The following is a 22,493-nucleotide window of genomic DNA, read 5'->3' on the forward strand; positions in this document are numbered from 1 at the left end:
TGGTAAGATGGCTTAGGTGTTGCATTGTTGCTTTATCTGGACATTCTGCAAAATATGTTGAACCATAAACGTGATAAGGTGATGGAGACCGGTGTGCGGTTAATCTCTTCGGCTGCATGATCTGATGGCTTTATTCCGTTATTATCACACAGATTATTACTATTTCTCACCTGAGCTACTCTCTGTTCGGCTACTGATAAGTATAATCTTCACCACTCACTTAATATGGTGCAGCAGTTCTTCTTCTGGGGGAGACCTTACACATGTGTGTGTGTGTCTATATATATATATATATATATATATATATATATATATATATATATATATATATATAATTTTTAATCAAATAAGGCGTGTTTAAAGAAGTCTTTGCACACCTGTCAACATCTGTGATCAGGCACTTTGACTATACAGATGGAGACTGCTTCAGACTCAGCTACCTGGGAACAAGCATCCATTCGTACACGCACATACTGACACCAATGAGGGATTACAGATTTGCATGGATAAGTTTCTGGACTGCCGGTTTAAACCTGGAGTGCCCGGAGGAAACCCACGCAGGGATGGGGAGAACATGGAACTCAAGCAAGTTCACGCCTATCTTTGCCTTCCATTGCAACAGAACCTGCCAGAGTCTGGCTCTGAAGCTAAATGTGGAAAATATATTTATTGCTTAGACTATTTAATAGAAAGACCACACTGGGATCAAACCCTTAACAATCAAGTCAACATTTCTACCATATATGATGGAATCTCCACCAGAAACAATTCCACTATCAATGTTGAAACACCTTCAATACTTCCTCTCAATGTTGCTCCATTAGGAAGTAGACATTTCTGCTGAAAAGACATTTTTATGACCAGAGTTTTGGACTATGGCTTAATCCCTAATATGGTGTCGTCAGATTTATTGTGAGGATTCAAGACAGGTTCCCGTTAATACTCAAAATTTCCGATATTTTAATAGCTATCGTCAAAGATCACGGCAGTGAATCAGCTTTTATTCCTCTTAGTCACTCACCTTTTTCCTTGAGTAATAAAAATGACTTCTTCATCTGGTAGAACTCTGCACTTAATCCCTCTTTTATCCCTTTTTTTTCTTATCTTAAAATGCTGCTAAAATGTTCACACTTTTCAGAACCACGCAGGTTTGGCGAGGTAGAAGCCTCAAGAGCTGAGAGGGAGTCGTCATGACTCCTCATACAAACTGAGAGCACGTACCTTGGGAACAAGACACAATTTTCACACACAAAAATGAGATATTTGGAGTTGGCACATTTCTCTTCCTGGGTAATGCTCAAGTCATTCAGTGTACATTCAGAGCAGCAAAAGCTCTAGCAAGGGCAGACATGCCATTTGGCCCATTGAAAGATGCAAAGCACTGTCGCAGTGTAAAAGTATGGAACAGTTTTGCACATTTTTTTTTTCACACAACCCCATCATAGTGACCAGCAGCTTCTTAATCCGTCAATCATTGCTCACATTAGACATGTCCCAATTGTTCTCCATTCAGCGTGACTTGGAGAGCCCACTATTCCACCGCAGACTGTGCTATATCAAAGACAACTGGAGTAAATATCTCCTTTTCTTTTTATGGCAACTTTAGATCCAGTAAATAACCATGTCCAAAGTACAGTCTTCAAAACAAGTCATTACACCAAATGACTAGTGTCTGTGGGGGGACTAGTGGCCAGTGACTAACAGTCTGTTTGAACATGTTAATAGAGCGGAGTCATTCGTCATTTGCAGAGTGACTCAGTGGCTCGGCCAAACCACAGAAGGGACATTAAGAGCATGTTTGTCGGAATAACATCTGACTCTCGAGCCATGTGGACACCACATTCATCCACCACCATCCAATATATGATTGATTTATTTCACACGTAATGATACATGGCTAGACAACTGTACACATTATATCAAACTAACAAAAATAAAGAAATACAGAGTTGAAACGCAAGAAGCGTAAATTGCATTTAACATATGAAAGTTACACTGTAAAAATGTGGATCTCACAATTGTCATACAACCAGACATTATTATTATTAATATACTGTACATTTCCATTCATTCGAACCATCCTAGGATGGATGTTTAATCCCTTCTTGAATGCTGCTGCAGAGATGTCTTTTCATCCTGATGACAGCATTTATGGCATGATTATGGTCACCATGGAGGTCATATCAAATTCCTGTCTAAAAGCAAATATCTGGCTACTGATTCGATTCAAATAACACATTATTAACACTTTGTTTTATCCGTACAGGTCTTTGCATTTCTGTGTTTGTGGAACATTGTTTACCGTTATTAGATGCTGGCTTTTAAGTATCAGAATTGTCAAGTCAAATACCAAGTATTTGGCTTTCACAAATAATACGTAATACACTCATAACACAAGAAGTCTGTAATGGTTATTACTGAAGCAACGGACAAAGTTTGTCAAACAGATATCTGCTCTTACTGCTCTACAACCTAAATGGAGTTCATGTCACAAAAGCCAATTCAAAGATTCACAATGAGAGTTGCAATTGAGCCCTTATGTTTCTGAGAAGTAGCCAAACTTAAAACATAGCCAACATAGCCAACCTTCGCCATCAGCACCCCTGATTATTCACAAAGAAAAACTATACCAGCTTATACATCCACTTCAAAATATCTCTGCATCGGAGTCTGCAATGATACATATTTAAATGAAAATATATTTATATAATTTGTGGATTTTTCACAGTAGTTTGTACTGCACTGTACCTTTTGTCCATCTATTTATGTCTACATTGTTGTCGCTTCGACAGAGTCTTTAAAGTCACTTGAGAGTGTGTAAGTTTGTGTTTGTGGAGAAAAACGTCTCTCTGGATTTAGTTTTATATTATATCAGAACTTAGACGTCGTCAGTGCTGTGCGTGTCTTTCATGTCGACAGGCCAACAACGAATCTGGGACTCGTTATTTTTGAAAGGCTTGTTTTTCCCAATGAGAACACAGCTTGTTGAAACTGCAAAAACATTTGCTTTGGCACAGATTTACATTGTAGCAATGTCCACTCCTTGATCTCCATGACCGTGGTTGTTACTACAAACACAAGTGGCCCATTGTGGTAATCCTTGGCTCAGTACACTATCACGTATAAGTCTCGGTGTTTGTGTATTGACACGTCAGTCTACCCTCTCTCCTGGTGCAATGTCAATGCGCTCCAGTGTCTAAAGGTTCCACGCATCCACCCGCCATCAATCCCCTGGCTGTCTTCAAATCCTGACCGTTAACTTTATATCCTCGCACTGCACGCTTAAATCTGAGTCTCTTGAACATTTTCCTTGGAGTTTCCTTTAAACAGAAGAGGCTCCATTTGAGGATTCTGGCTTTGTCCCATGAAACCTTTAATGGATCCATGTAAGCCCATGGTTGGCATTGGGAGGGACATGGGCAGCGGTGGGGACATAGAACACGGGTTGGTGTTGGTGCCGTTGCCTGACGTCGTCAGCAAAGTAGAGGTGGAGATCGGAATTGGGGTGCATGAGATTTCCTGACCCTGATGGTTCTTGCTATTGAGCATCCCCCCCGGCCCCATCCCTTCAGGACCAATGCTTAGGCCCATCACATTGTTGTTAAAATGATGGGTCTTGTAGTAGTGGTTGAGCGTATCCGAGCGACCAATGTTGGGTAGATTGACGATCTCTGGATGATGTATCCTTAGCGTTCCTTCGCCGCCACCAGAATTCACCGTTGGCCCTGCGGAGAGGCCACTTCCCGCGCCAGCCCCAATCTCATCTTCAACATTGACTATTTCGATGGCTCGAGCCGGGCCGTGGTGTTTATGCAGCTGGTGCTGCTTGCGGAGCTTATAGAAGACCACCAGCATTACAGCTGCCATGAAAGTAATGGCCACGAAGCAGCCGATGATGATCTTCGTTGTTTTCATGACATCATCTAAGCCCGGTATGTTAGTCACATCCATCACAGGCACAGTCACTGCATTTTCAGGGCCTCTATTGGCTCGTGGGGACAGTGATGAAAAGGACGAGGCAGAAGGAGGGATAGTGACGTCAGACTGGCCCCCTCTGAACACAGTGGGATTGGGGAAATCTATGAAGGTCTCATTAATGTACTGTCTGGCTGAATTCTTGTCCTCGCCCCCTCCGATCGTTTCAACCGTTTCTACAGTGACGGTGGTAAAATAGCTGTAGCTGTTGCTGGGATCAGACGCAGACACGTTAAGGACTGCGGTCGCTGTCGTGTTTCCCGCAGAGTTGGTAACCATGCAAGTGTACGGCCCGGTGTCTTGCACGGTCACGTTGGTGAAGTTGAGCGTTCCGTCGTGAAGGACTGAGATCCTAACCCGATATGATCCGTGCGTCATCAGAGTGCCATTTGGGGTGAACCAGTTCACAGAGGTCATGGAGGTTCCGGTACGACACTTGAGCTCGGCAGCCATGCCCTCTGTGACATTGAGATCGGTTGGTGGCTCAACAATAACTGGGGCGTAGCAGGTAAAATGGCTCTGGTCTAGCTCCCCGATGTACTTGCCCTTGAGACCCGGGGGAGCGTGGCATCGGGCGCAGCAAGTGGTGTTGCTAGGAACAGTTTCTTTCAGCCACCAGCTCAGCCACAGAACATCGCAGTTACACACCCAGGGGTTGTGATTGAGATGGACCCGCTCCAGTTGGTGCAACGGGGTGAACAGGTCATGGGGAAGAGAATGCAAGGAATTATGAGACAGGTTCAGCTCCTCCAAATTTTTGAGATCGTCAAAAGCATTGCGCTCAATGACGGACACTCGAGAATGCATTAACCAAAGCTTCCGGAGTGACACCAGTCCTTGAAAGGATCCAGGCCTCACGATCCCCAGTTGGTTACCTGATAACTCCAGCTCCTCCAAACGCACCAGAGGAGTGAGGTTAGGAATGTCCTTCAGACCACACATACCGAGATTCAAGAATCGCAGGTTGATCAGTCCCTCGAAAGCAGCTTCTGAGATGAAATCCAGTTTCCGAAGTTCGCCCAAATCCAAACGGCGTAACGAAGGGACTCTGTGAAAGGCAAATGCCGGCAACGTCTCAATGGGGTTGTTCCGTAGCCAAAGTTCCCTTAGCTTGCTGAGGTACTCGAAGGCCTGCGATGGTACAACTGTGAGACGGTTGTCAAAAAGCTCCAGCGTATTGAGGTTAGGAAGGCCATTGAAAGCTCCAACTTCAATTTGCCTGATATGGTTCTTGGAGAGCTGGAGGATTTCCAGATGCCGCAGGTGTTTGAAAGTGTCTGATTTGATCACCTGCGGGAGGAGGAAAACAGAGCAAAGTTAGCATTCTGTAGTTGTGCGGATGAAGTGAGCGATGAAAGCAACTGATAAGCTGGCCGACCTGGATGCTGTTCTCCTGTAGATTGAGGTATCTTGTGTTCTCTGAAATACTGTCTGGAACTTGATCCAAACTTTTCCTTGTACAGATGACACGGCTTGCTTGATTCGAGCAGGTACAGGGGTTCGGGCATGGGGGCACCGCCTCTGTCAGCTGAGGTCCATGGTTGTGGAACCACAACAACAACTGGACCAACCAGAGGAGGGGGGATGGGGTGCAAGGGCTGGTCACCATGACAACCCGCATGGCAACTGAGTCATGCCCCACCCCTATCACAATGGCTGATGTGTCACCTCCTGAAGGGGTGTTTAAGAGCTTTTTTTGATGTTCATCTTTTATGCTCTCATGCTGTTTTTTTGTTTCTTCTTTTCAAGCTGTGGGTTTAATAATTAAGGAGCAAGTGAGGGATTTTGTAGCGAAGCGTCGAGTTACCATGAATAGATCCGTCCCTCTATGCTAGTCCTTCCTTTAAAAAACACCCTGTTTTTTCATTTCTTTTTTTTTTGTTGGAAGGGGTGTGGGGGAGGGGTCAATTTTTGTTCCTGTGACAGTTATTAAATATTTTGGGATTATCTTCTTTTGAAAGAGTTTGTCCTTTTGCAGCAGCCGCCTCTCCTCACTGTAGAGAAAGAAAGAAAAGAAGACAGAAAAAAGGAGGTCAAGTAAGTGCACAGTGCAGCTTTAAGGTACAAGCCTTGCACATTCTCGCAAGCATTGCCGCCATTTTTTATTACATTTCATTACACGATGCCGAGCTTAACAATAGACGCCGCACCATTCCACTGTCTTAAATTCAGTTGCTGGGCCAGGTGGCACTTTCTTAAAATATACCTGACAATCTAGGTTACAGGTCAATGCTCCACTCAAGCATTAAGCCCTTTTGCAAGATGTAAAATGCACCAGCAACTCACCAACACAATTTATGGGTTGAATTTTGATACATCCATAGAGAAGTAGAATTAACCATGAACTACGAAACCCAATGCAATTACAATAGCCCATGGGATTGGACTAAACCTCAGGTTAATGCACTCAAGAGTGCAATCCATCATGAGGCCAGTGCACAGCAAAGAGATTATGAATTACGCTTCCAAGCAGTTGTTTAGCAATTAAGTATATAGAGAAATGACTATTGATCTTCAGATTGAACAGCGGTGCAGGGTGTGCGACGCACAATCAGCCAAGAATCCAACGCCATGATGTCAATTCGACAGAAGGTGGAAATGATTGAGGACAGACAACTGGATGAGATTCTTGGTAAACATCAGCAGCCTGGCTAAATGGAGTCTTTCTGACACTGTCCATCACACGGCGACTGTGACGTAACAACGCTGTCACTATAATAGCGTCTTTGTCACAAGTCACTTTAACAAAGCACGTGGTGCATTCGTCATCCGAGTCCTTTATCGGTGGCATTCTTAAGTCACCACAAGTGTTTTATTAAAACGCTCCAAACAAACAACAGACCTTCGCATCCTTTCTTCTATAGAGCGATGCTACACACGCTCCTAGAAACACGGTTGCTGTGGCAACCTGCTCACTCACCATCTTGTGTTTTTACTGTCCAGTGCCCTGTTCCACTCCCTGGCTGAGCCTGATTCACTCTGGGGCTGAGCTTGATGAGCATTTGTCACTCAACCCTCAAACCCATTTTGGATTAGGACAATTAAGATTAAGGCCACGAAACGCTTCCAGCTGATTCGCCGAGTTGGATTTTGGGGAATTACTCAAAACCTAGACGACAAGCATTGCGTGAACCTGAGACTTGAAGACAACGGAATACCTCCATGTCTCTCAGTGTGGACAGGGTTGTCAGACTGGGTCGACATCCGTCGTCGCAGGGAAGGAAAAAAAAATCACAGAGAGAAGCTAATGGGGAAACTCATGAGGGAATGTTTTCTAAAAATAGGATTTTTCAGATGCTTTGCACATCCCACAGACTCTCCGTGTTTCTTTAACAAACACCCATGAATCCGTATTCACAACATCCAAGCTGCTGCTATCACAGATAAATAACACTTACTCCAATTTAAATGAGTGACAGTTTATGTGACTGGTTGAAATTAGAAATAAAGACGGCAGCTAAACATTGGCTTCTTTAACACCGATGTTATTATTATAGCCCGCCAAAACGAAACATTCAGTCCATTCGCAGCAGGGAATTCATGCCGTCAATGAACTCATACGGGGCAGATTTACTCATTTTGAATTTAGATTACTGAACCATGAAAGCTAGTATTCGATACCAGTGACCGTCCATTAAGAGCATATGCCATAGAAATGTAAACAACCAATGTCCGTTTCTTTTTCCTTGTCTGTTTTGGTGTGTGACTCTCCTGAGAGTATTCACATTAATGTTAAATGAAGTGTGAGCCGCTGAATTCCCACACGTCTCCTGCTACCACAAGCAGCCTTTTTAATAATGCCTCTAAAGACACTGGCCCTTATTAAGTGCTCAGAAGGAAGCAAAAGTTAGAAATATAAACAACTGGAATGTAACCGTATGAATGAGAACGTGAGCAAGTGAGGCCCGTGGTTGTAAACCAGAGGGCAGCATCCAAGTTCAAGACTGTAGCCACACAGTCACACAAGAGGCTGGATTCTACGCATCGGGAAACACAGTGGATAACGTTGGACTTCAATCTTGGCTTTCGCCTACTTCTGATTGAGCTTTAAAAGCTGAGCTGGTTTTCCTTGACAAGCCTCTTGGAAACAACGTGCTGAGCCTCCAATTTTGGGCTTGATTTTTAAATTAGGCTCACGCACTGATGCCTGCCACTCATCGGTTCTGGTATGACTGATGGCAAACTTACATACCATTTTATTTCAAAATAAACGTCGTTCTCCGTGCCAAAATTAAACTGGTTCACAATTATCCGCACGGTGAGAATAATTATCAGAAATATTAGGAAATAAGATCTTTGTTTTTAGGTTTAAAACTGAAAAAGTGGCCCTCGCAAAACTCATTTGTCATCATTGACAAAAATTAATCAAGATTATTATCATATGGAACAAATACCATGATACATAGAATTCTGAACCAGAAATTGCATATGCAACAGCCTCTGTCTTTATTTATCAAACCTCAGTGCAACTTACATTTGTTTTTGGAGCATTTTCTTTTTCAAATGTCTTTCTATATTGACATTCATTTCACACCAAACTGTTTTTTTTAAGTTGAATAGATTGCACATTGAAAAAGACATTTATCCCAAAGAAAGACTTGGTTGTGCGGCAGCTTTTCCACCACTTATTCAGAGGCATTTAAGATGGCTACAACGCTGGCAGACAGAGTCTAGAAGTGACATCTTGGTCGCACAAGTGAACTTGGATCACATTCAATTTGCAACAGAAAATACGGACATGTCATTAAGTAACTAGTCATATTATAAGGATGAGTTGATAAATATAATCGTGCCCATGAGCAAGTGCTGTACAAACGATTAGTCAAAATGGCCACGGTTAACATATTTAGAGTTGGAATTCTTGTTGACCAATTTAGGGAATCAGGAGGGTCAATGAATTGCTTTGCTGTTCCTCTTTTTGTGGTCTGCTTTGTTTTGTTTTCCTTCATGTTTCAGCTATCATTTCAACATTCAACCATTTTCATGTTCTTATTAATGTGATGGCAAAAGAGTGTTAACATGGATGGAACATGTCATGACTGGATTTATTCTTCAACATAGTAGAGCTCTTATATTCACACACCTTAAAATACAGCTGATAATCCATTGAAGTTTTATGGTTAGCTTAGAGCATCGACACATGTCAACACTCATAGCCGATGCATGTGTAAACTAGTTGTTTTTTTTAATGCAATGTTCAGCTCACAGCTATATATATATATATATATATATATATATATATATTGTATTTCAACATCCAACTAAGCCGTCTTTCAGTTCAGGATGACAATGATGACGGATGTAATGCTTTATTTGTATAGATAGTTGCAAGACGCGGTGCGAACCGAGAGCGTTTGCTTCTTCGTTGTATGTTTGGATTGACAGAGTGAAAGCAATTTGTTTAAGGGCTATGAAGGTGAAAGTACTAGGCTCTGATTGGAGCCACTGCCTTGACCCGTCTGACCAGGAGACACACAAAACAAGCTAATAGTGGTCTCCATCTTTAGAATATCCCACCTCATCTCAGCTGATGGAAATTCAGGAGCAAAAGAATCTTCATCCTTGAGCAAAATGTGTTCACTGGATTTATGACATGGCTGACACTGAGAATATATTACCTTTTCCCCCCCACTCTCTCTCTCTCTCTCTCTCGGAGCTATTTCTCACAGGTATTTCTCTTTTTGGATCTGAGGTTTTTTTTTCATGTCAAGACCAGATTGCAACAATGTAGGTATTGATTATCCGATCAGGCCCGAGAGAGCGCTCAGTCGTGAAAAGACAAATTAGCTGCAAGCTGCTGACCAATTGCTACACACCAATCACATCATCATGGGAAGTGCCTGATGGTATCAATGCCCGGCTCAACTGAGTCGTAAAGGTTTATGAAGAGGTAAGGAATCTGTTGCTGCCTTTCAATAAGCCCTGAAGCTTCGGGGCTCCTTTTTTTATTATTATTTCTGGTGAGGCTCAGTTGGAGATCATATATTTACAGATGGTTTTTGGACGAACAGAGGAGCAGACACACAGGTGCAGCAGGGCCGACATCCACGTCCACTGTAACTATGACAACCCTGGATTGACTCAGGACGTGGGAATCTGGGAAGGCTGGGGCAACATTTCACCAGCAATGGTGGGAAAATGCCCGTCAATGGTCAAGTTTTCTCACTAAAATGTGTCATGTTATCCTGTGTGGTAAGGTGAAAGCAACATGGCATGACTCCTTTCCCTCCAGATCTGACTCACAAGCTCCCCTTATCCTATAGCTGGTGGCGTCAATTCACCTACAATTGGGCAGAATGGCCTTATTCATCTATGCAGCTGCGCTCACTACGGCGCACCTTCTCTGGAACGCAATTGAAATTCTGAATAGGCCTAATTCTGCACATGCTGCATTACAAAATGGCTTGCATCCATTCTCTCTCTTAGCGGTAATGACAACACGACTGCACCCAACCAAAAAAAAAAAACAAAAAAAAAAACAAAACAGCCAGCCCTTTCGCCCTCGATCCCGCTGTTTTGTGCGACTTAAATGAAGGACCGTTACATTTAGGATGATTTTGTCGCCAGACCGCGGCAGCTTTATTGCACCGACATCGACCATGACTTTGGTTCAACAAAATCATGATGCACTTTCACATCATTCGCACGAAGATTCTCTTTTAAAAAAACCGAACCTGATGTAGACGATTCGGGGACATTTGGCAACCATGAGCGTTTCCACCTGCACAAACAAGACCCACGTACCTTCTTCATGGCGACGTTTTTTCTCCTCTCGTCCTTGTCCTGCGGATCAGCTACTTTCCCCACGGCTCGAAGATCCGTCTCTGCCTTTTCCTCTCCTCTTCCCCTAAATTGATTTGCTTGTTTCCACGGATGAGAGCTGCCTCTTGTTCTTGCTATTCCGCAGCGCCAACGCAGCGCAGCGACGGCAGGTTAGAGACGAGCGAGCGCGCGCGCACACGCACACACACACTCACACACAAACATACACACAAACAGGAGGTTACCCACAGACTACGTCTGACGGCGAGGAGTCACTGGAGACGAGTGTGTTAAGCTCGTCACATTTTAGCGAGTGGATCCGGCAGAAAAGCTTCCGTGCGTCTGGGGACTGGAGCGCAGCAGCAAACCCGACGCTCCCGCTGGGCAGAGATCTCTGCGTCCAGCAGCAGAGAGCAGCTACGCACCTTCCGTATCTTCCTTCCTGAATCCCACTAAGACACATTCACGCCAAGGTTTGAAGAATCTGTCGCTCCTTCGTCCGGCGTTTCTGGGTTTAAAAAATGAATTTCAAATTTATTTCAGACCGTGACCACTTGGTGACTCAGCAGTGCCACCTCCAAAAGACCTTATTCCACGTCATCTATGTGGAACTATAAAACGGACTCTCTAAATAGAGTTATATATTAATTATGGCTATGTGTTAAATATATTATTATATAATATAAGCAATAGGTTGACTTTAATACTTCATTTGATCACAGTGTTTATATTCATTTTCTGGCTTTCTGTATAGTTGTTCACTTGCATTTAGAACCTATACCAATAAGACTGGTGCATTCAAGCTTTGATGCCATAAACGCTGAACTGGGGAGATTATTTTGCCTATTAAAAAAAAAAAAAAAAGAAAAAAAAAAGAAAAACTGCGTTTGAAGTCGTAGCAATTCAAACTCTCAAATAATGTCAGACATGCAGATGGCATATTGACAACTACAATGTGTGGTAACAATGGCGCCAGCCTGGTCATCTTCTGACTTTGGTAACTAGAACGGGCTGAGCTCAGCATTGCCGTCCCTTCCCAGCTCTCAATTCCAAGTAAACTGGAACGCACCATTGACCAGTACATGTAATCACGATACCTTTGTCAGTAGAGCATATGCTTGGCAAACAACCTGACTGACATATATCGACTTTTTCTAGTATAAATGTTATGCAGTACGTGTGAAGTCAGCAGTTCTTCATTGTTTTGTGCAGTTTCTATACTGCGTAGTATAGAAAAGCTCAGCAATTGAAGGCTACTAGGTGGTCACCCTTTGAGAGTGAAGGAGCATTTCTTCATTTCTTGAAAGGGGTTGAAGCCGATCCAGATGATTTGGTTGTTCAGTCATCAGTCATCAGTCTTCCTCTTCTTTATTATACAGTAAAAATATTCTCGAATGAACGAGGCATATTAATAGGAATAGTAGAGTGATTCATCTCCACTAGTGTGCATTAAACATCAGTGTGTTATGAAAATACTTATTCATTCATTATCAGACGTAAAGGTAGCTTCAGAGAAAATAGCTTCATGTAAAAATGTTCATTTTCAAAGTCGACTGCCGCCTGGTCAAGCTCTCCTGGCCTGGTGGTCAGCAGCCTCAGTTATAGCCAGATCAGATCAGAGTGAAGTAGGAAAAGTGCAAGCATTTTCATTTAGGAGTCACAAGCCAAAATGATCCCTGAACACCAAATTTGAAAATATTTCCCATGAATTAATGTCTCTCCGAGATATCAATGACAGATGGAGACCAAAGAACCTCCATTGATGATGTGCAAGCTTGGTCAAGGTGCTGGAGGCCGACTTTCGGTGTCAACCTCTCATGAGAAATTGCGAAAGAAGCTGAAGAATGGCTTGCATTGTCTCAAGTTTGACAGCCATTTGTTTCAGTGCTTTACGTCAAAGTTGCTATCTACACGTCAAGTTCAGAATGACAGTGCTGTGAATGTGTTTTTATTAGATCACAGCAGAATCCCACGGGCGTGTTGGCTGATGTCTTGGCGCTTGTGCGCTCAAGTCTGTTCCAATTGTGTCTACTTACATTTTTGCCTCAACCTCAGTGCAGCCCACTGAAATGGAAACATATTTCCAGACTCCACAGACTCCAAAACAAGACTCAGCATTAATGTCAACAAACACAAATAATGCTCAATCATTTACCTCCTATCTGTGTACTTTTGACTTTTACCACCTTTTTTTTCACCACCATCGACGTCCAAAACCAAAGACTGGAGCAGCATAAACATTTCCTCCTTCAAAAACATTTTAGAATCCATACTGTAGATTGGGAAGATAGATTTACTTTCTACCAATATTGACGACTGTCCGCACGATCGGTCATCTCTTCAGTATTTTCACCTTTCCATAAAGCTAAGTTTCAGCAAACTGGTCGGTGTTCAAACTGTTGTCTGGTGCAGTCTTCCAAGAGTCTCCCACGCGAATAGAACCATGTGTGTTCTGTCCTCTGTCACAAGGCAACAATCTCGTGTATCAAGTGAAAGCTAAAGTGTTGGCCACAATACTCACAACCGCGGGACTCCTTTCACTTCATGACCATATGACGGCAGAGCAAACAATCCAGTTGCTGTGCACACAAACCATAATTCCCAAAGCGGGTTGTCATGAGATGTGTTCTTCAACAGTGGCGCAGTGAATCTTTGTTCAGACAAAGAGACCAAAGAAATGATTTCCCTCATAGCAGATAAATAAATGAATGAGTCAGTAAAACTCAGCGCCATGGATTTATTTAGAAGCTTGCAGGTGACAAACCAAGACTCTGTGTACAAGTGGTACAAGAGGTGCTGTAAAGATACGATCACAACGTGATTTGTTGTGGCACTGGCTTCCTGTGACTACGGCAACACCCTCCGCCTTTCAAGTCACGTCAAAAAAGTTGGTCGATCTGCTGGTGGGCAGGTTTAAAGTTCGTGGAAAGTGAACATACCCGATCAGAGAATCAAAATTGTAGCACTCTGTTTACTGTGGAAGTATATCAAAGGTAAAAAAGAGACTGCTACGCTCAGCCTTTCGACCTTTCTCTGTATACTGCACTGTAAAATCTGGACTCTGATTGGCTAATGTGCAGGCAGTTCTTATCTTTAGTGAAACAGTTTGTTAGAAACTCCCCGAACATCCCCTGCTCACATATTGTAGTGCAACGTGTGAGGTCACTCGAACGACGGCAGCAGGCTCCAGATTAGGAATTTATTTTGTTCATTTTGTCTAGGTTTTTTATCGGCGCCAAGGAAGTTGTTTTCAACCGTGTTGGTTTGTTTGTACAGTATGTGTTCAAAATAACTTGTAGAGTTATGCACTGATTTGGATGAAGTTGTTGTGAAATGGGACAAGGTATAAATGGGAGTGATCCCGATCACTGTCTTCAAGAATTAAACTTGGTGGAAGTGTGCGCTCTCTGAGTGCTTTTCCAGTATTTTATGCACAGTTCCTGACACACACGCAGCACAGGAAGTGAAGACGGGCTAATAACATCAGATATGACATGAAGTCGTGTGTATAACCAGACACAGCACCGGTCCTTGTCAATGTCTGTGGTGCATCTTGTGATTTCTTGGTTGAAGGAAATGGCATTAGCATCACACAAGTGTTAGCTACAATGTTGCTCAAACACCCTAATCGAAGGCACTGTTTTGTGTGAATGTTTTAGAATGAAAATGTAATAGAAGACGGAACTGTGCAGCTGATTCTTGTTGGAACTGCATTATTTTTCTAGTCTTACAAAGGAAACTTAGAGGATTTTTTTTTTTTTTTACGTTTAACATATTCTGTGGTTTATTAAATCTTGTTCAGGAACGAACAAGTCTAGCTGTTGAAGGAAGCTCTTTGCTCTGTTGCGCTGAGCTAAGCTAAAGCAGGTAACCATTGAGCACGACGGTTGTGTTAGCAGACAGTTGAACCAGAAGGAGGTCGCAGCACCGGCCCGTGTCACGGAGAAGACGTGACCCAATAACTTGGTTTACTCTCCGCTGCAAGTCAACCTGGACAAGCTCCTTCCATCGGACCCTGCGATCAGAAGGTGGACACCCTAGTGGAGGCTCCCACCTATTGACTCCTTTAAATCTGAGCGCTTGCTTTTCTACCCGAGATCACATGCTGGACTCCACAGAGCCGTGTGCTTGGACGCTCAGAGCAAGCACAAATTGAAGATTAAATCAAGCAAATTAATGAGGTTTGTTTTCTGCAGATGTTTTCCCAAAAGCAGTCGTCTCAGTTTCAGGCAGCGCGCACCAGCAACACAACCGCCCGGACCCACCATCAGACGCGAGGCTTTCACGTTGAGCCTTTGCCGTCGCTCAGAAGGAGCGAACGTCAAAGGGCGCAGGTTTGTGGCAGCGTGACGCTCAAAGTGGTGCCCTGCGATCCCTCTGTCATGTGCACATCCACATGTGTCAAGTGCTCTTGCTCTCCATCGCCTGCGTCTCTTTCAGTGGCGGCAGCTGAGGCGCAGACCTCTGCATCCATGAGCAAGGACTGTGGGTAAATATAAATGTGATTACATCTGCGTGCTGTCTCAGCTCCCAGTAAAGGTCAGAGGACAGAGGAGGCCAGTTATGCTTGAGAAAGACCCCCAAGATATGTACTCCTCCTCTGGCCTTCCTCGCCTCTCCTCCTCCCTTCCTGCGAATGCAGTAGTGAGCATTGTTCACTGGCTTTTGCTGAAAGCCGCACAGCAATGAGGTCTCTGTGCCTTTTGCCTCTTCCTCTCTCCCCTCCCCCCACCCAGCCTCTTCCACCCATCCACCTTTCTCTCCACTCTTTCTCCTTCTATCTCTCCCCCTGTATTAAATTTCCAGTCACACAGTGGTGCAGAGGATATTCCTCCTTTCTCTCTTTCCCCCTCTTCCTTCGTCCGCTCTCACTCATGCTGAAACCTTAGCACACATCCACTCACTCTACATCTTTTTGCCTTCGAACCCCTTTTGCCATTTCAAATGATTCACGTCGCCCATGCCAAATCCACCCTGCCTCTCTTCTCTTCTTCCTCCTTCCGTGTCCTCACAGTGTCATTGCACATTCAATCTGATATTCTCCTTCTGCATGTATGGTACCCTTGAGCGCATGTGTGTGGGAGCAGCAGGAGGGGGAGGCAGGGAGGGACAGGGACATGCATTTGTGCACTGTAAACCAACAAACACTCATCGCTGTATTGCTTGTGTCATCAGTACAGGAAAGCTGGTGGAGTAGAAATACAGCGGTGGGAGCTAATCCCGCCATCCAGAGGACCAGTGTTTGCAGCAGTTCCATGACAAGCCAAAGCCCATAAACTCTTTATGCCTTGTTCCGAGCCTGGAGGGGAGGAGGGTAGCGAGGATTTGGCACCAACGTGCCAGTGCCAAGACATATGTGGCATGCTGATAGCACCGGAGAGGCGCCGCTAACGCTGTGAAGTCGCTTTAGAGGGAGGCTGATACAGATCCATCAGTTTTGGGCTACCGTTAAAAGCTGCGGAGCAAGATGTTGGGAAGTGTTTCAAAGCGGCGTTTAGAAGGCAACAGGAGCGTCACGCTGGCCTCAGGTGTGAGTGGGAATTCTCCTGAACCAACAAACTGGCCATGCGCCGCAGCCTCGGCGGAATCCTACCTGTGGGCTTTTTCAGTTTCATTCTCTTCTTAGTACCACAGTCATTACGTTCTCGGTTTAACATTTTATTACTATCTATACGACCAAATATAATTTCACAAGTTTTACCTGTGTTTGCCAGTGATTTTTTTGGCAAGAGCTCAGAAGTAGAACAGATTCTTTTGGGTACGCATTAGATTAGATTAGATTTGATGACCTTTATTATTGTCTAGTTAATTTTTCCGACACCTTTATTTACTTACAAAATTTCTCCTTATTACCTCTTTTTTGTCATGTTGGTCATTTCTTTGACGTTCATATTTGTTCGTCAATCAATGTTTTGTTCTTGTTAAAACAAACCAATTAAATTTTTTTATTTTTAATATTTTTATTTATATTTTTTAGCATCTTGGTTTCAAAAGAAATCCTGAGACATATGTTGCATATATTGAGTATATGTCAAGTAAATACATTGGACACTGAATGAAAAACAAATATTCAAATGAGCATGGAAGACCTGTGACTTTTTCCATAGTTTGTCCTGTATTTATTCAGGCTCTCCCATGTAGGTTAAATCCGGCCTCTTTTGTTTTGGGGTCCCTAAGGATCTGTAATTGCCCACCGATGCACTGCTACTGTGGGTCAACTCCTAAATGGTTGAACTTGAATGTCCTCTGAATATAGGTGAACGGATGACAAACCCTCGATGGGTCCTTTCGGAGCCAGTGACTCCCTGTACTTGGCTAAAAACTTGCTTGATCTTTACAGCTTGTGTGAATTATTATTTCTGGAGGAAAGTCCCAATAGACATAATATAATATAGTATTTCACACAAAAATGTGCTTGAAACTATGTTTGAGAAACGTTAGGGACCAGCCATGTCAAGAATCAGATCCATGACGCGTGAGGTGCATGGTGGGAGTCTGCAGTCCTGACTTCACGACCAGAACAACACCATTATGTCTCTATATTTAATGTGGATCTCAAATTTGGACTGGTCAACAGTCCAAATTTGAGATGCACATTTGTCTACTCAGGTGAGCACAGCAGGTTGTTCAGCCTGGTTGACATGAATCTGGCCTGTCATAATGTAGAGGCTGCTATTTTTCACCTCGCTTATACTGTGATTTTTGTTTTCAATCTATGATTTGGTATTGAAAGGTTTGCCAGCACTAATATGTCAGTTATTGATCTGCTAGATGTGCAAGGCAAAGTGGCAGCTGTGAAACAGAATCAGACAAGTACTGGGGAGAGTTTCAAGTTATTCACGCCGACATCTGAGCTGGTGTGAGTCTGCTTGCACGTGTGTGTTCGAGAGACAGACATGGAGGGGAAAATAGAGTGAAAAATCCTGTGTCACAGTATCTTAGCAACTGCCTCCATCTCCTTGGAGACGAGAGCTGACATCATTTCCTGTCTATGAGAACTCACTTTTGGTTAGTGTGTTTGCGTGCAGCGGTGTTTGGGCTGTGTGCGTGTGTGTGTGTGTGTGTGTGTTGTGTCCACGTTTATATGCAGATGTGGGCCTGAAGGAAGAGGATGTGTTCTGCTGCTGCAGTCGGGATTATGTTAATTATTGATTCTCATTCTCTCTCCAGGAAACAACTCAAATGACATGCAACTGAAAATCACTTGAGCTCTGCTTCCTCATTGTTCTATCAGTATGTGAGAACTTGGATCTAAAATGATGCTGTGAAGCCTCAGATGGAGCTGAAGTCTCATTCCCTTCACTGCACAACCCTCTGCCTCACATCATCAACAGCAGGATGACTGACCAGTGTTTTGTTCCCCAAGATGTTTCATTCCAGACCAGTGTGTTTTGGAACTGCACCATGCGTTGCATCAGTATCAAGTCTGCGGCTTCTGTGGGTCACTTGTGCTCTCTAGTGTGATGTTTGATCGCCCCCTAGCGCTCAAACGAGGAACGCCTCTATATTCTTATGTATTATTATCTATTTATTATATATTACAATTATTTATTATAAACATCATTTATTATAAACATCAACCAGATGTGCTGTTTAACGCTGCAGCATTGGTTAAGTCGTTCTTCATGAATATTCAACACTTATGTTTAGTGTGTAAATGACTTTGTGAAGTTCATTTCTCATGTCATTTTGTAATTTTCATGATTGTTCAACAATGATCTCACCATTTCCTGGTCATTTTCTCATTTTATACTCGCTTGTCCAAGTCAGTTATGTTTTGTGTGGTAAATTTGTAAATGTTTAGGTATGAACATCAACTCTCTAGTGGTGAATATTCGAAGTGCAAAGACTACCTGAGGGATTCCAAGGTCAAATGAACGTGTGGAAGCAAGCATTTGCAATTGAGTGATGAATTTATTGTTTTATTATTATTCCATTATTTTAAACGCTGTCTATTCCATCTGTAGCATATAATATTTTTACAAATAAACCTGGAAATGATGATACTGTGCATAAAAAAATACGCAGTGTGTTCTTTAATTGTAAATGACAATGAAATGGAATGACTGGAAAAGTAGATAAAAGCACATTGAACATTGCATGAATGTATAAAACAGATGTGAATAAGGGGCTGGAAAAAAAAATCTAATTAATCAGAGGTGTTGGCATTAATTAATTATATTACACATTGTTAATATTTGACACCTCAAATGTAAGTTGAATCTACTTCAGTGATGAGCGAACTCTTTGCTGAATGAATAACACTGAACTTTTTTTTTCTTTTTGCTTTAACCTGAAGCTTACATTTACTGTCCATCAGTGTATTCTTAGTCTTTTTTAACTTTAACTTCAGCTAAGACCAGACAAGCAACCAAAATATACTCATATGCAAGATAAAATTTTCATAAAAGTAAAACAACAATTAAATGAAATCATTAATGTTGACCAGAGAAAGATGGTTTGTGCTGAGAAGTGTTAAAATAATCCATCTAGTATCAGAGGATTGGATGAAGTGTGAAACAAATTACATGCTGAGACTTTAAAGCCTGTGAACTTGAGAGGAGTTTAGGAAACAGCAGATCTTCCACTTAAGTCGACAGCCTCTGCAGCAGCTTCAGAGATGACTGACAGTTTCCTCCGGGTCGTCGGAGAAGCATGCTGTTCCGGAGAGTGTACCCCAGTCGCCCTGGTGTCTGTCAGAGCTGCGCCGTAGAAAAAAACACTGGAAATCCTTAAAATCCTTAGACTTTAACAACTGTGTTTGGATGCAGATTCCTGGCCTTGTGTGAATGAACAGTCAGCAAAATAAGGCAGTCCATTATGAAGATTGTGGTGTCACTTTAGGAGCTCTCTGGGGAACCAGTGTCAGGCAGCAACGGATGCTTCAGCCGAAATATTACTCTGTTCAAACACAACATCATTTGATGCGGACGTAAAGCAGGTGCACTGACAACCAATCAAAGTTTAGTTGAAATAAAGGTTGGGAGGTAGAGAAAATATCTAAGAAAGAAACCTTGAGAAATCGAAGTGACTTGAGGTGCCAACTATGTAACATAGATCAATGGTTGTCCACTGCATGTTTGATGTCATTCAATCTGAATCATTTAAACATTTAAAATATTAGAATATATTTGAAAACACAGCGACTCATAGTACTATAGTGTAGGGTAGCGTTAGCATTTGAATCATAATGACAGTTTTTTGTTTTTGTTTTTTTTATTTAAAGCCAAGTGGGTCATTTTCCGTCATAAATGACAATTTATTTTTGCTGTCATAATTGTCCAGTGTCGAGGGGACTGACCTAAGAGAGGCAGAAGAACGTCAAAGTCTGTAAAGATTTCTACCCGTTTCATTTCCAATTCATGTTTTTAATCACAAATTTCACACATTTGAACCATCCTGGACATTTTATTCTGAAGTCCATGTTGTAGACTGTAATGAAAGCACTGTTCTCCAGCAGGTGGCAGCAGTATCACAACAACGTCAGTCTCGAATGACGGTCACTTGCGGCACAGGATTTTAAAAATAAAAACACACATGTATATAATATAAGACACACAGGAAGACAGTTAAAGTATATGATACATCAATATAGATAGACCCTTGCGTACACACCAAAAATACGTACATTCTTCTGAAGTTCCTCCCTCTGATCCCCAGCTGATCACAGCTCTTTGTTAAGTCATTTATTTGAGGGGGACTTTCTTTCAAAGTGCATTAGCGTTGACATTCTGCCACAGACCGCCTCTGTCGGCGAATATCCGACACCGAATGTGTGCATTGCTCAGTAGGTGGGTGTGATTATGTAGGTGGGCCCATCATCGACTGGTCAACTCGCGCCACCGAATTGTTGTTGTTGTTAAGATTTTTGCACCAGTGCTGAGTAGAAATTTATCGCTGTTGTGATCGCTGAAAGCTGAAAGGAAAACTCACAGGCAGTATCAACACAACACAGCCAGTTTTATTCACTGTTCCAACTTCCAACAAACTGGATGGTGACCTGGCGACATAACAAGAGCGCCCCCAACTCGTGACCCCAAATAATCCATGACACATCATGACAACTGTCGCCACCAGAATTTTGGAATTTATACACAAACAGAATATTTTATGAGCAACATTATAATTTATTTTATTATGATGTATTTATTTTTGTTTTTTCTTATTTTATTTGTTTATGCTTTCATTTCAACATTTTCCCAATTTGTAGTTGTCAAATCCAAACCAAAGAAGGACTTTGGTGGTGTAATAACTAAACTTCATGAATTGCTCATTGCAATGATTATTACTATTGTGTTAGTCATTGTGTTTTCCATTTAAAAAATAGGCCTTCAATTTATATCGGCCTTCTTGGAAGTTCCATTTTCTCAGACAGACATTTTAGCACTGCTTCATTTGAAGAAGCAATTTATTTGCAATGAAACATGAGTTGCACATCACTACATACGGTCCCTCACACATTGATTCCCATCAAATCTGTGCTTCTTTAAGAACTATTTTAGCACCCATGATGTACAGTATGTGAAGATATAGTTTTAAAAAATGAGGCAACTGAAATTCTGAAATTCTTCTGAGTGAAAGGCCCATCTTTTTCACCCCGAGTGTATCCATCAGAATAAAGCCCAGCCTGGCGCCCCCATCATGTGAAGGCCCTCAGCAGGATGGCCAACTTTAATCAGGACAAGCGAAGCTGCGGAACAATTTTGGGCTTCAGTGCGCCTGATAGAAAACACAACAGAGAGTACAAGCTCCACACTCAGCAGCGGTGATCATAGCATTTTAATCACAGACTCCTCTGGCTGAGCTGGGCAGGCTTCTCGCCTCCAGCTTTGATTCGCCCGCCCTCTTCCTGGGGAAAAATCTCATTCACCAGACAGATTGCTGAGCGGGACCCTCCGACCAGCCCCTATAAATCATTCTTTAATCAGAGGCCTCTGAGATTGGGTGCAGACACCCTCGGGAGCGCTACCATGACACCTCCACTCCTCCCCACGTGTCGATGCAGTCCAGGGAGTTTTTACCCTCCTCTGTTTCCACCTCTGGCTTGTCTGCATCTGTATCAGTCATCAGGGAACTAAGAGTGATGACCCGCCTCACAACTCTCTTCTCCCTCGGCCAGGGCGAGGTTTGCTGTTTCTTAAACAAGGACAAGATTGGTGGTTCGTCGACAGATGCTGACTCTGAGTCGGGAACTGCAGAGACTTCCGTTCTGATCCATCACCCGGCCTGTGGCCTTTGAGGCGGGTCGTCGATGTCTGACAACTTCATTATCCCTCTAAATGTCAAGCTGCTGTGTCGAAGACTTCTTACCTGGTATGCAGAACCAAACAAAAGATTTGATGTTTTGAAGAAGAAATGGCCACAGCGAGAGACTCCTCCTGGACACGTCTCCTTCCCACCTCTGCAGGCCTTTAAAGACTGAGGGTGGCAGTGAACAACAGGTGCTCTGAGAGGACACGCACTGTCCATAAGTATGGGAACTCTGGGTTCCACCTTAACACAGAGTCGCAGTAGCCCACCTTGTTGGTGAGAAACCAGGTCTCAGTGGTGAGCTAGCAACACCTGGTCGCACTCAGAGGCTTGTTTTATGAGGATTATTATTCTTAATGTTTGTATCTGAGATGAAGGTTAATGCAAGATAAAGTCGAAGGGCTCCAAAATTGTGTTTTATGTCGGCATCATCAGTCACAGCAAGCAGATCAGGTGAGGGGTCAGAGTTCCTGCACGCGTGAGGCCGACCAAAGTGAGACACTTAA

The 22,493-nt window shown here is 43.0% G+C and overlaps 1 protein-coding gene across 1 annotated transcript; it reads right to left on the reverse strand.

The window, feature by feature from the left end:
• Positions 1-377: 377 nt before the first annotated feature.
• lrrc4bb (leucine rich repeat containing 4Bb) lies at positions 378-11,164 on the reverse strand. Its single transcript, XM_053866296.1, has 3 exons — positions 10,720-11,164; positions 5,354-5,969; positions 378-5,265 (listed from the first exon to the last, which is right to left on the reverse strand). Exons 2-3 carry the CDS (start codon positions 5,594-5,596, stop codon positions 3,283-3,285), a joined length of 2,226 nt encoding a protein of 741 aa, XP_053722271.1. The 5' UTR covers positions 5,597-5,969; positions 10,720-11,164; the 3' UTR covers positions 378-3,282.
• Positions 11,165-22,493: the final 11,329 nt, after the last annotated feature.

The sequence above is a fragment of the Synchiropus splendidus genome, chromosome 5 (genome assembly GCF_027744825.2).
Source record: "Synchiropus splendidus isolate RoL2022-P1 chromosome 5, RoL_Sspl_1.0, whole genome shotgun sequence".
Lineage (NCBI taxonomy): Eukaryota > Metazoa > Chordata > Actinopteri > Syngnathiformes > Callionymidae > Synchiropus > Synchiropus splendidus.

Bases quoted from the DNA above. Each gene is read 5' to 3' on its own strand.
- lrrc4bb (XM_053866296.1), bottom strand. From the start codon at position 5,596: ATGCGGGTTGTCATGGTGACCAGCCCTTGCACCCCATCCCCCCTCCTC. The intron at 5,266-5,353 runs GTCGGCCAGCTT...CTCCTCCCGCAG, and splicing joins TACAGGAGAACAGCATCCAG to GTGATCAAATCAGACACTTT.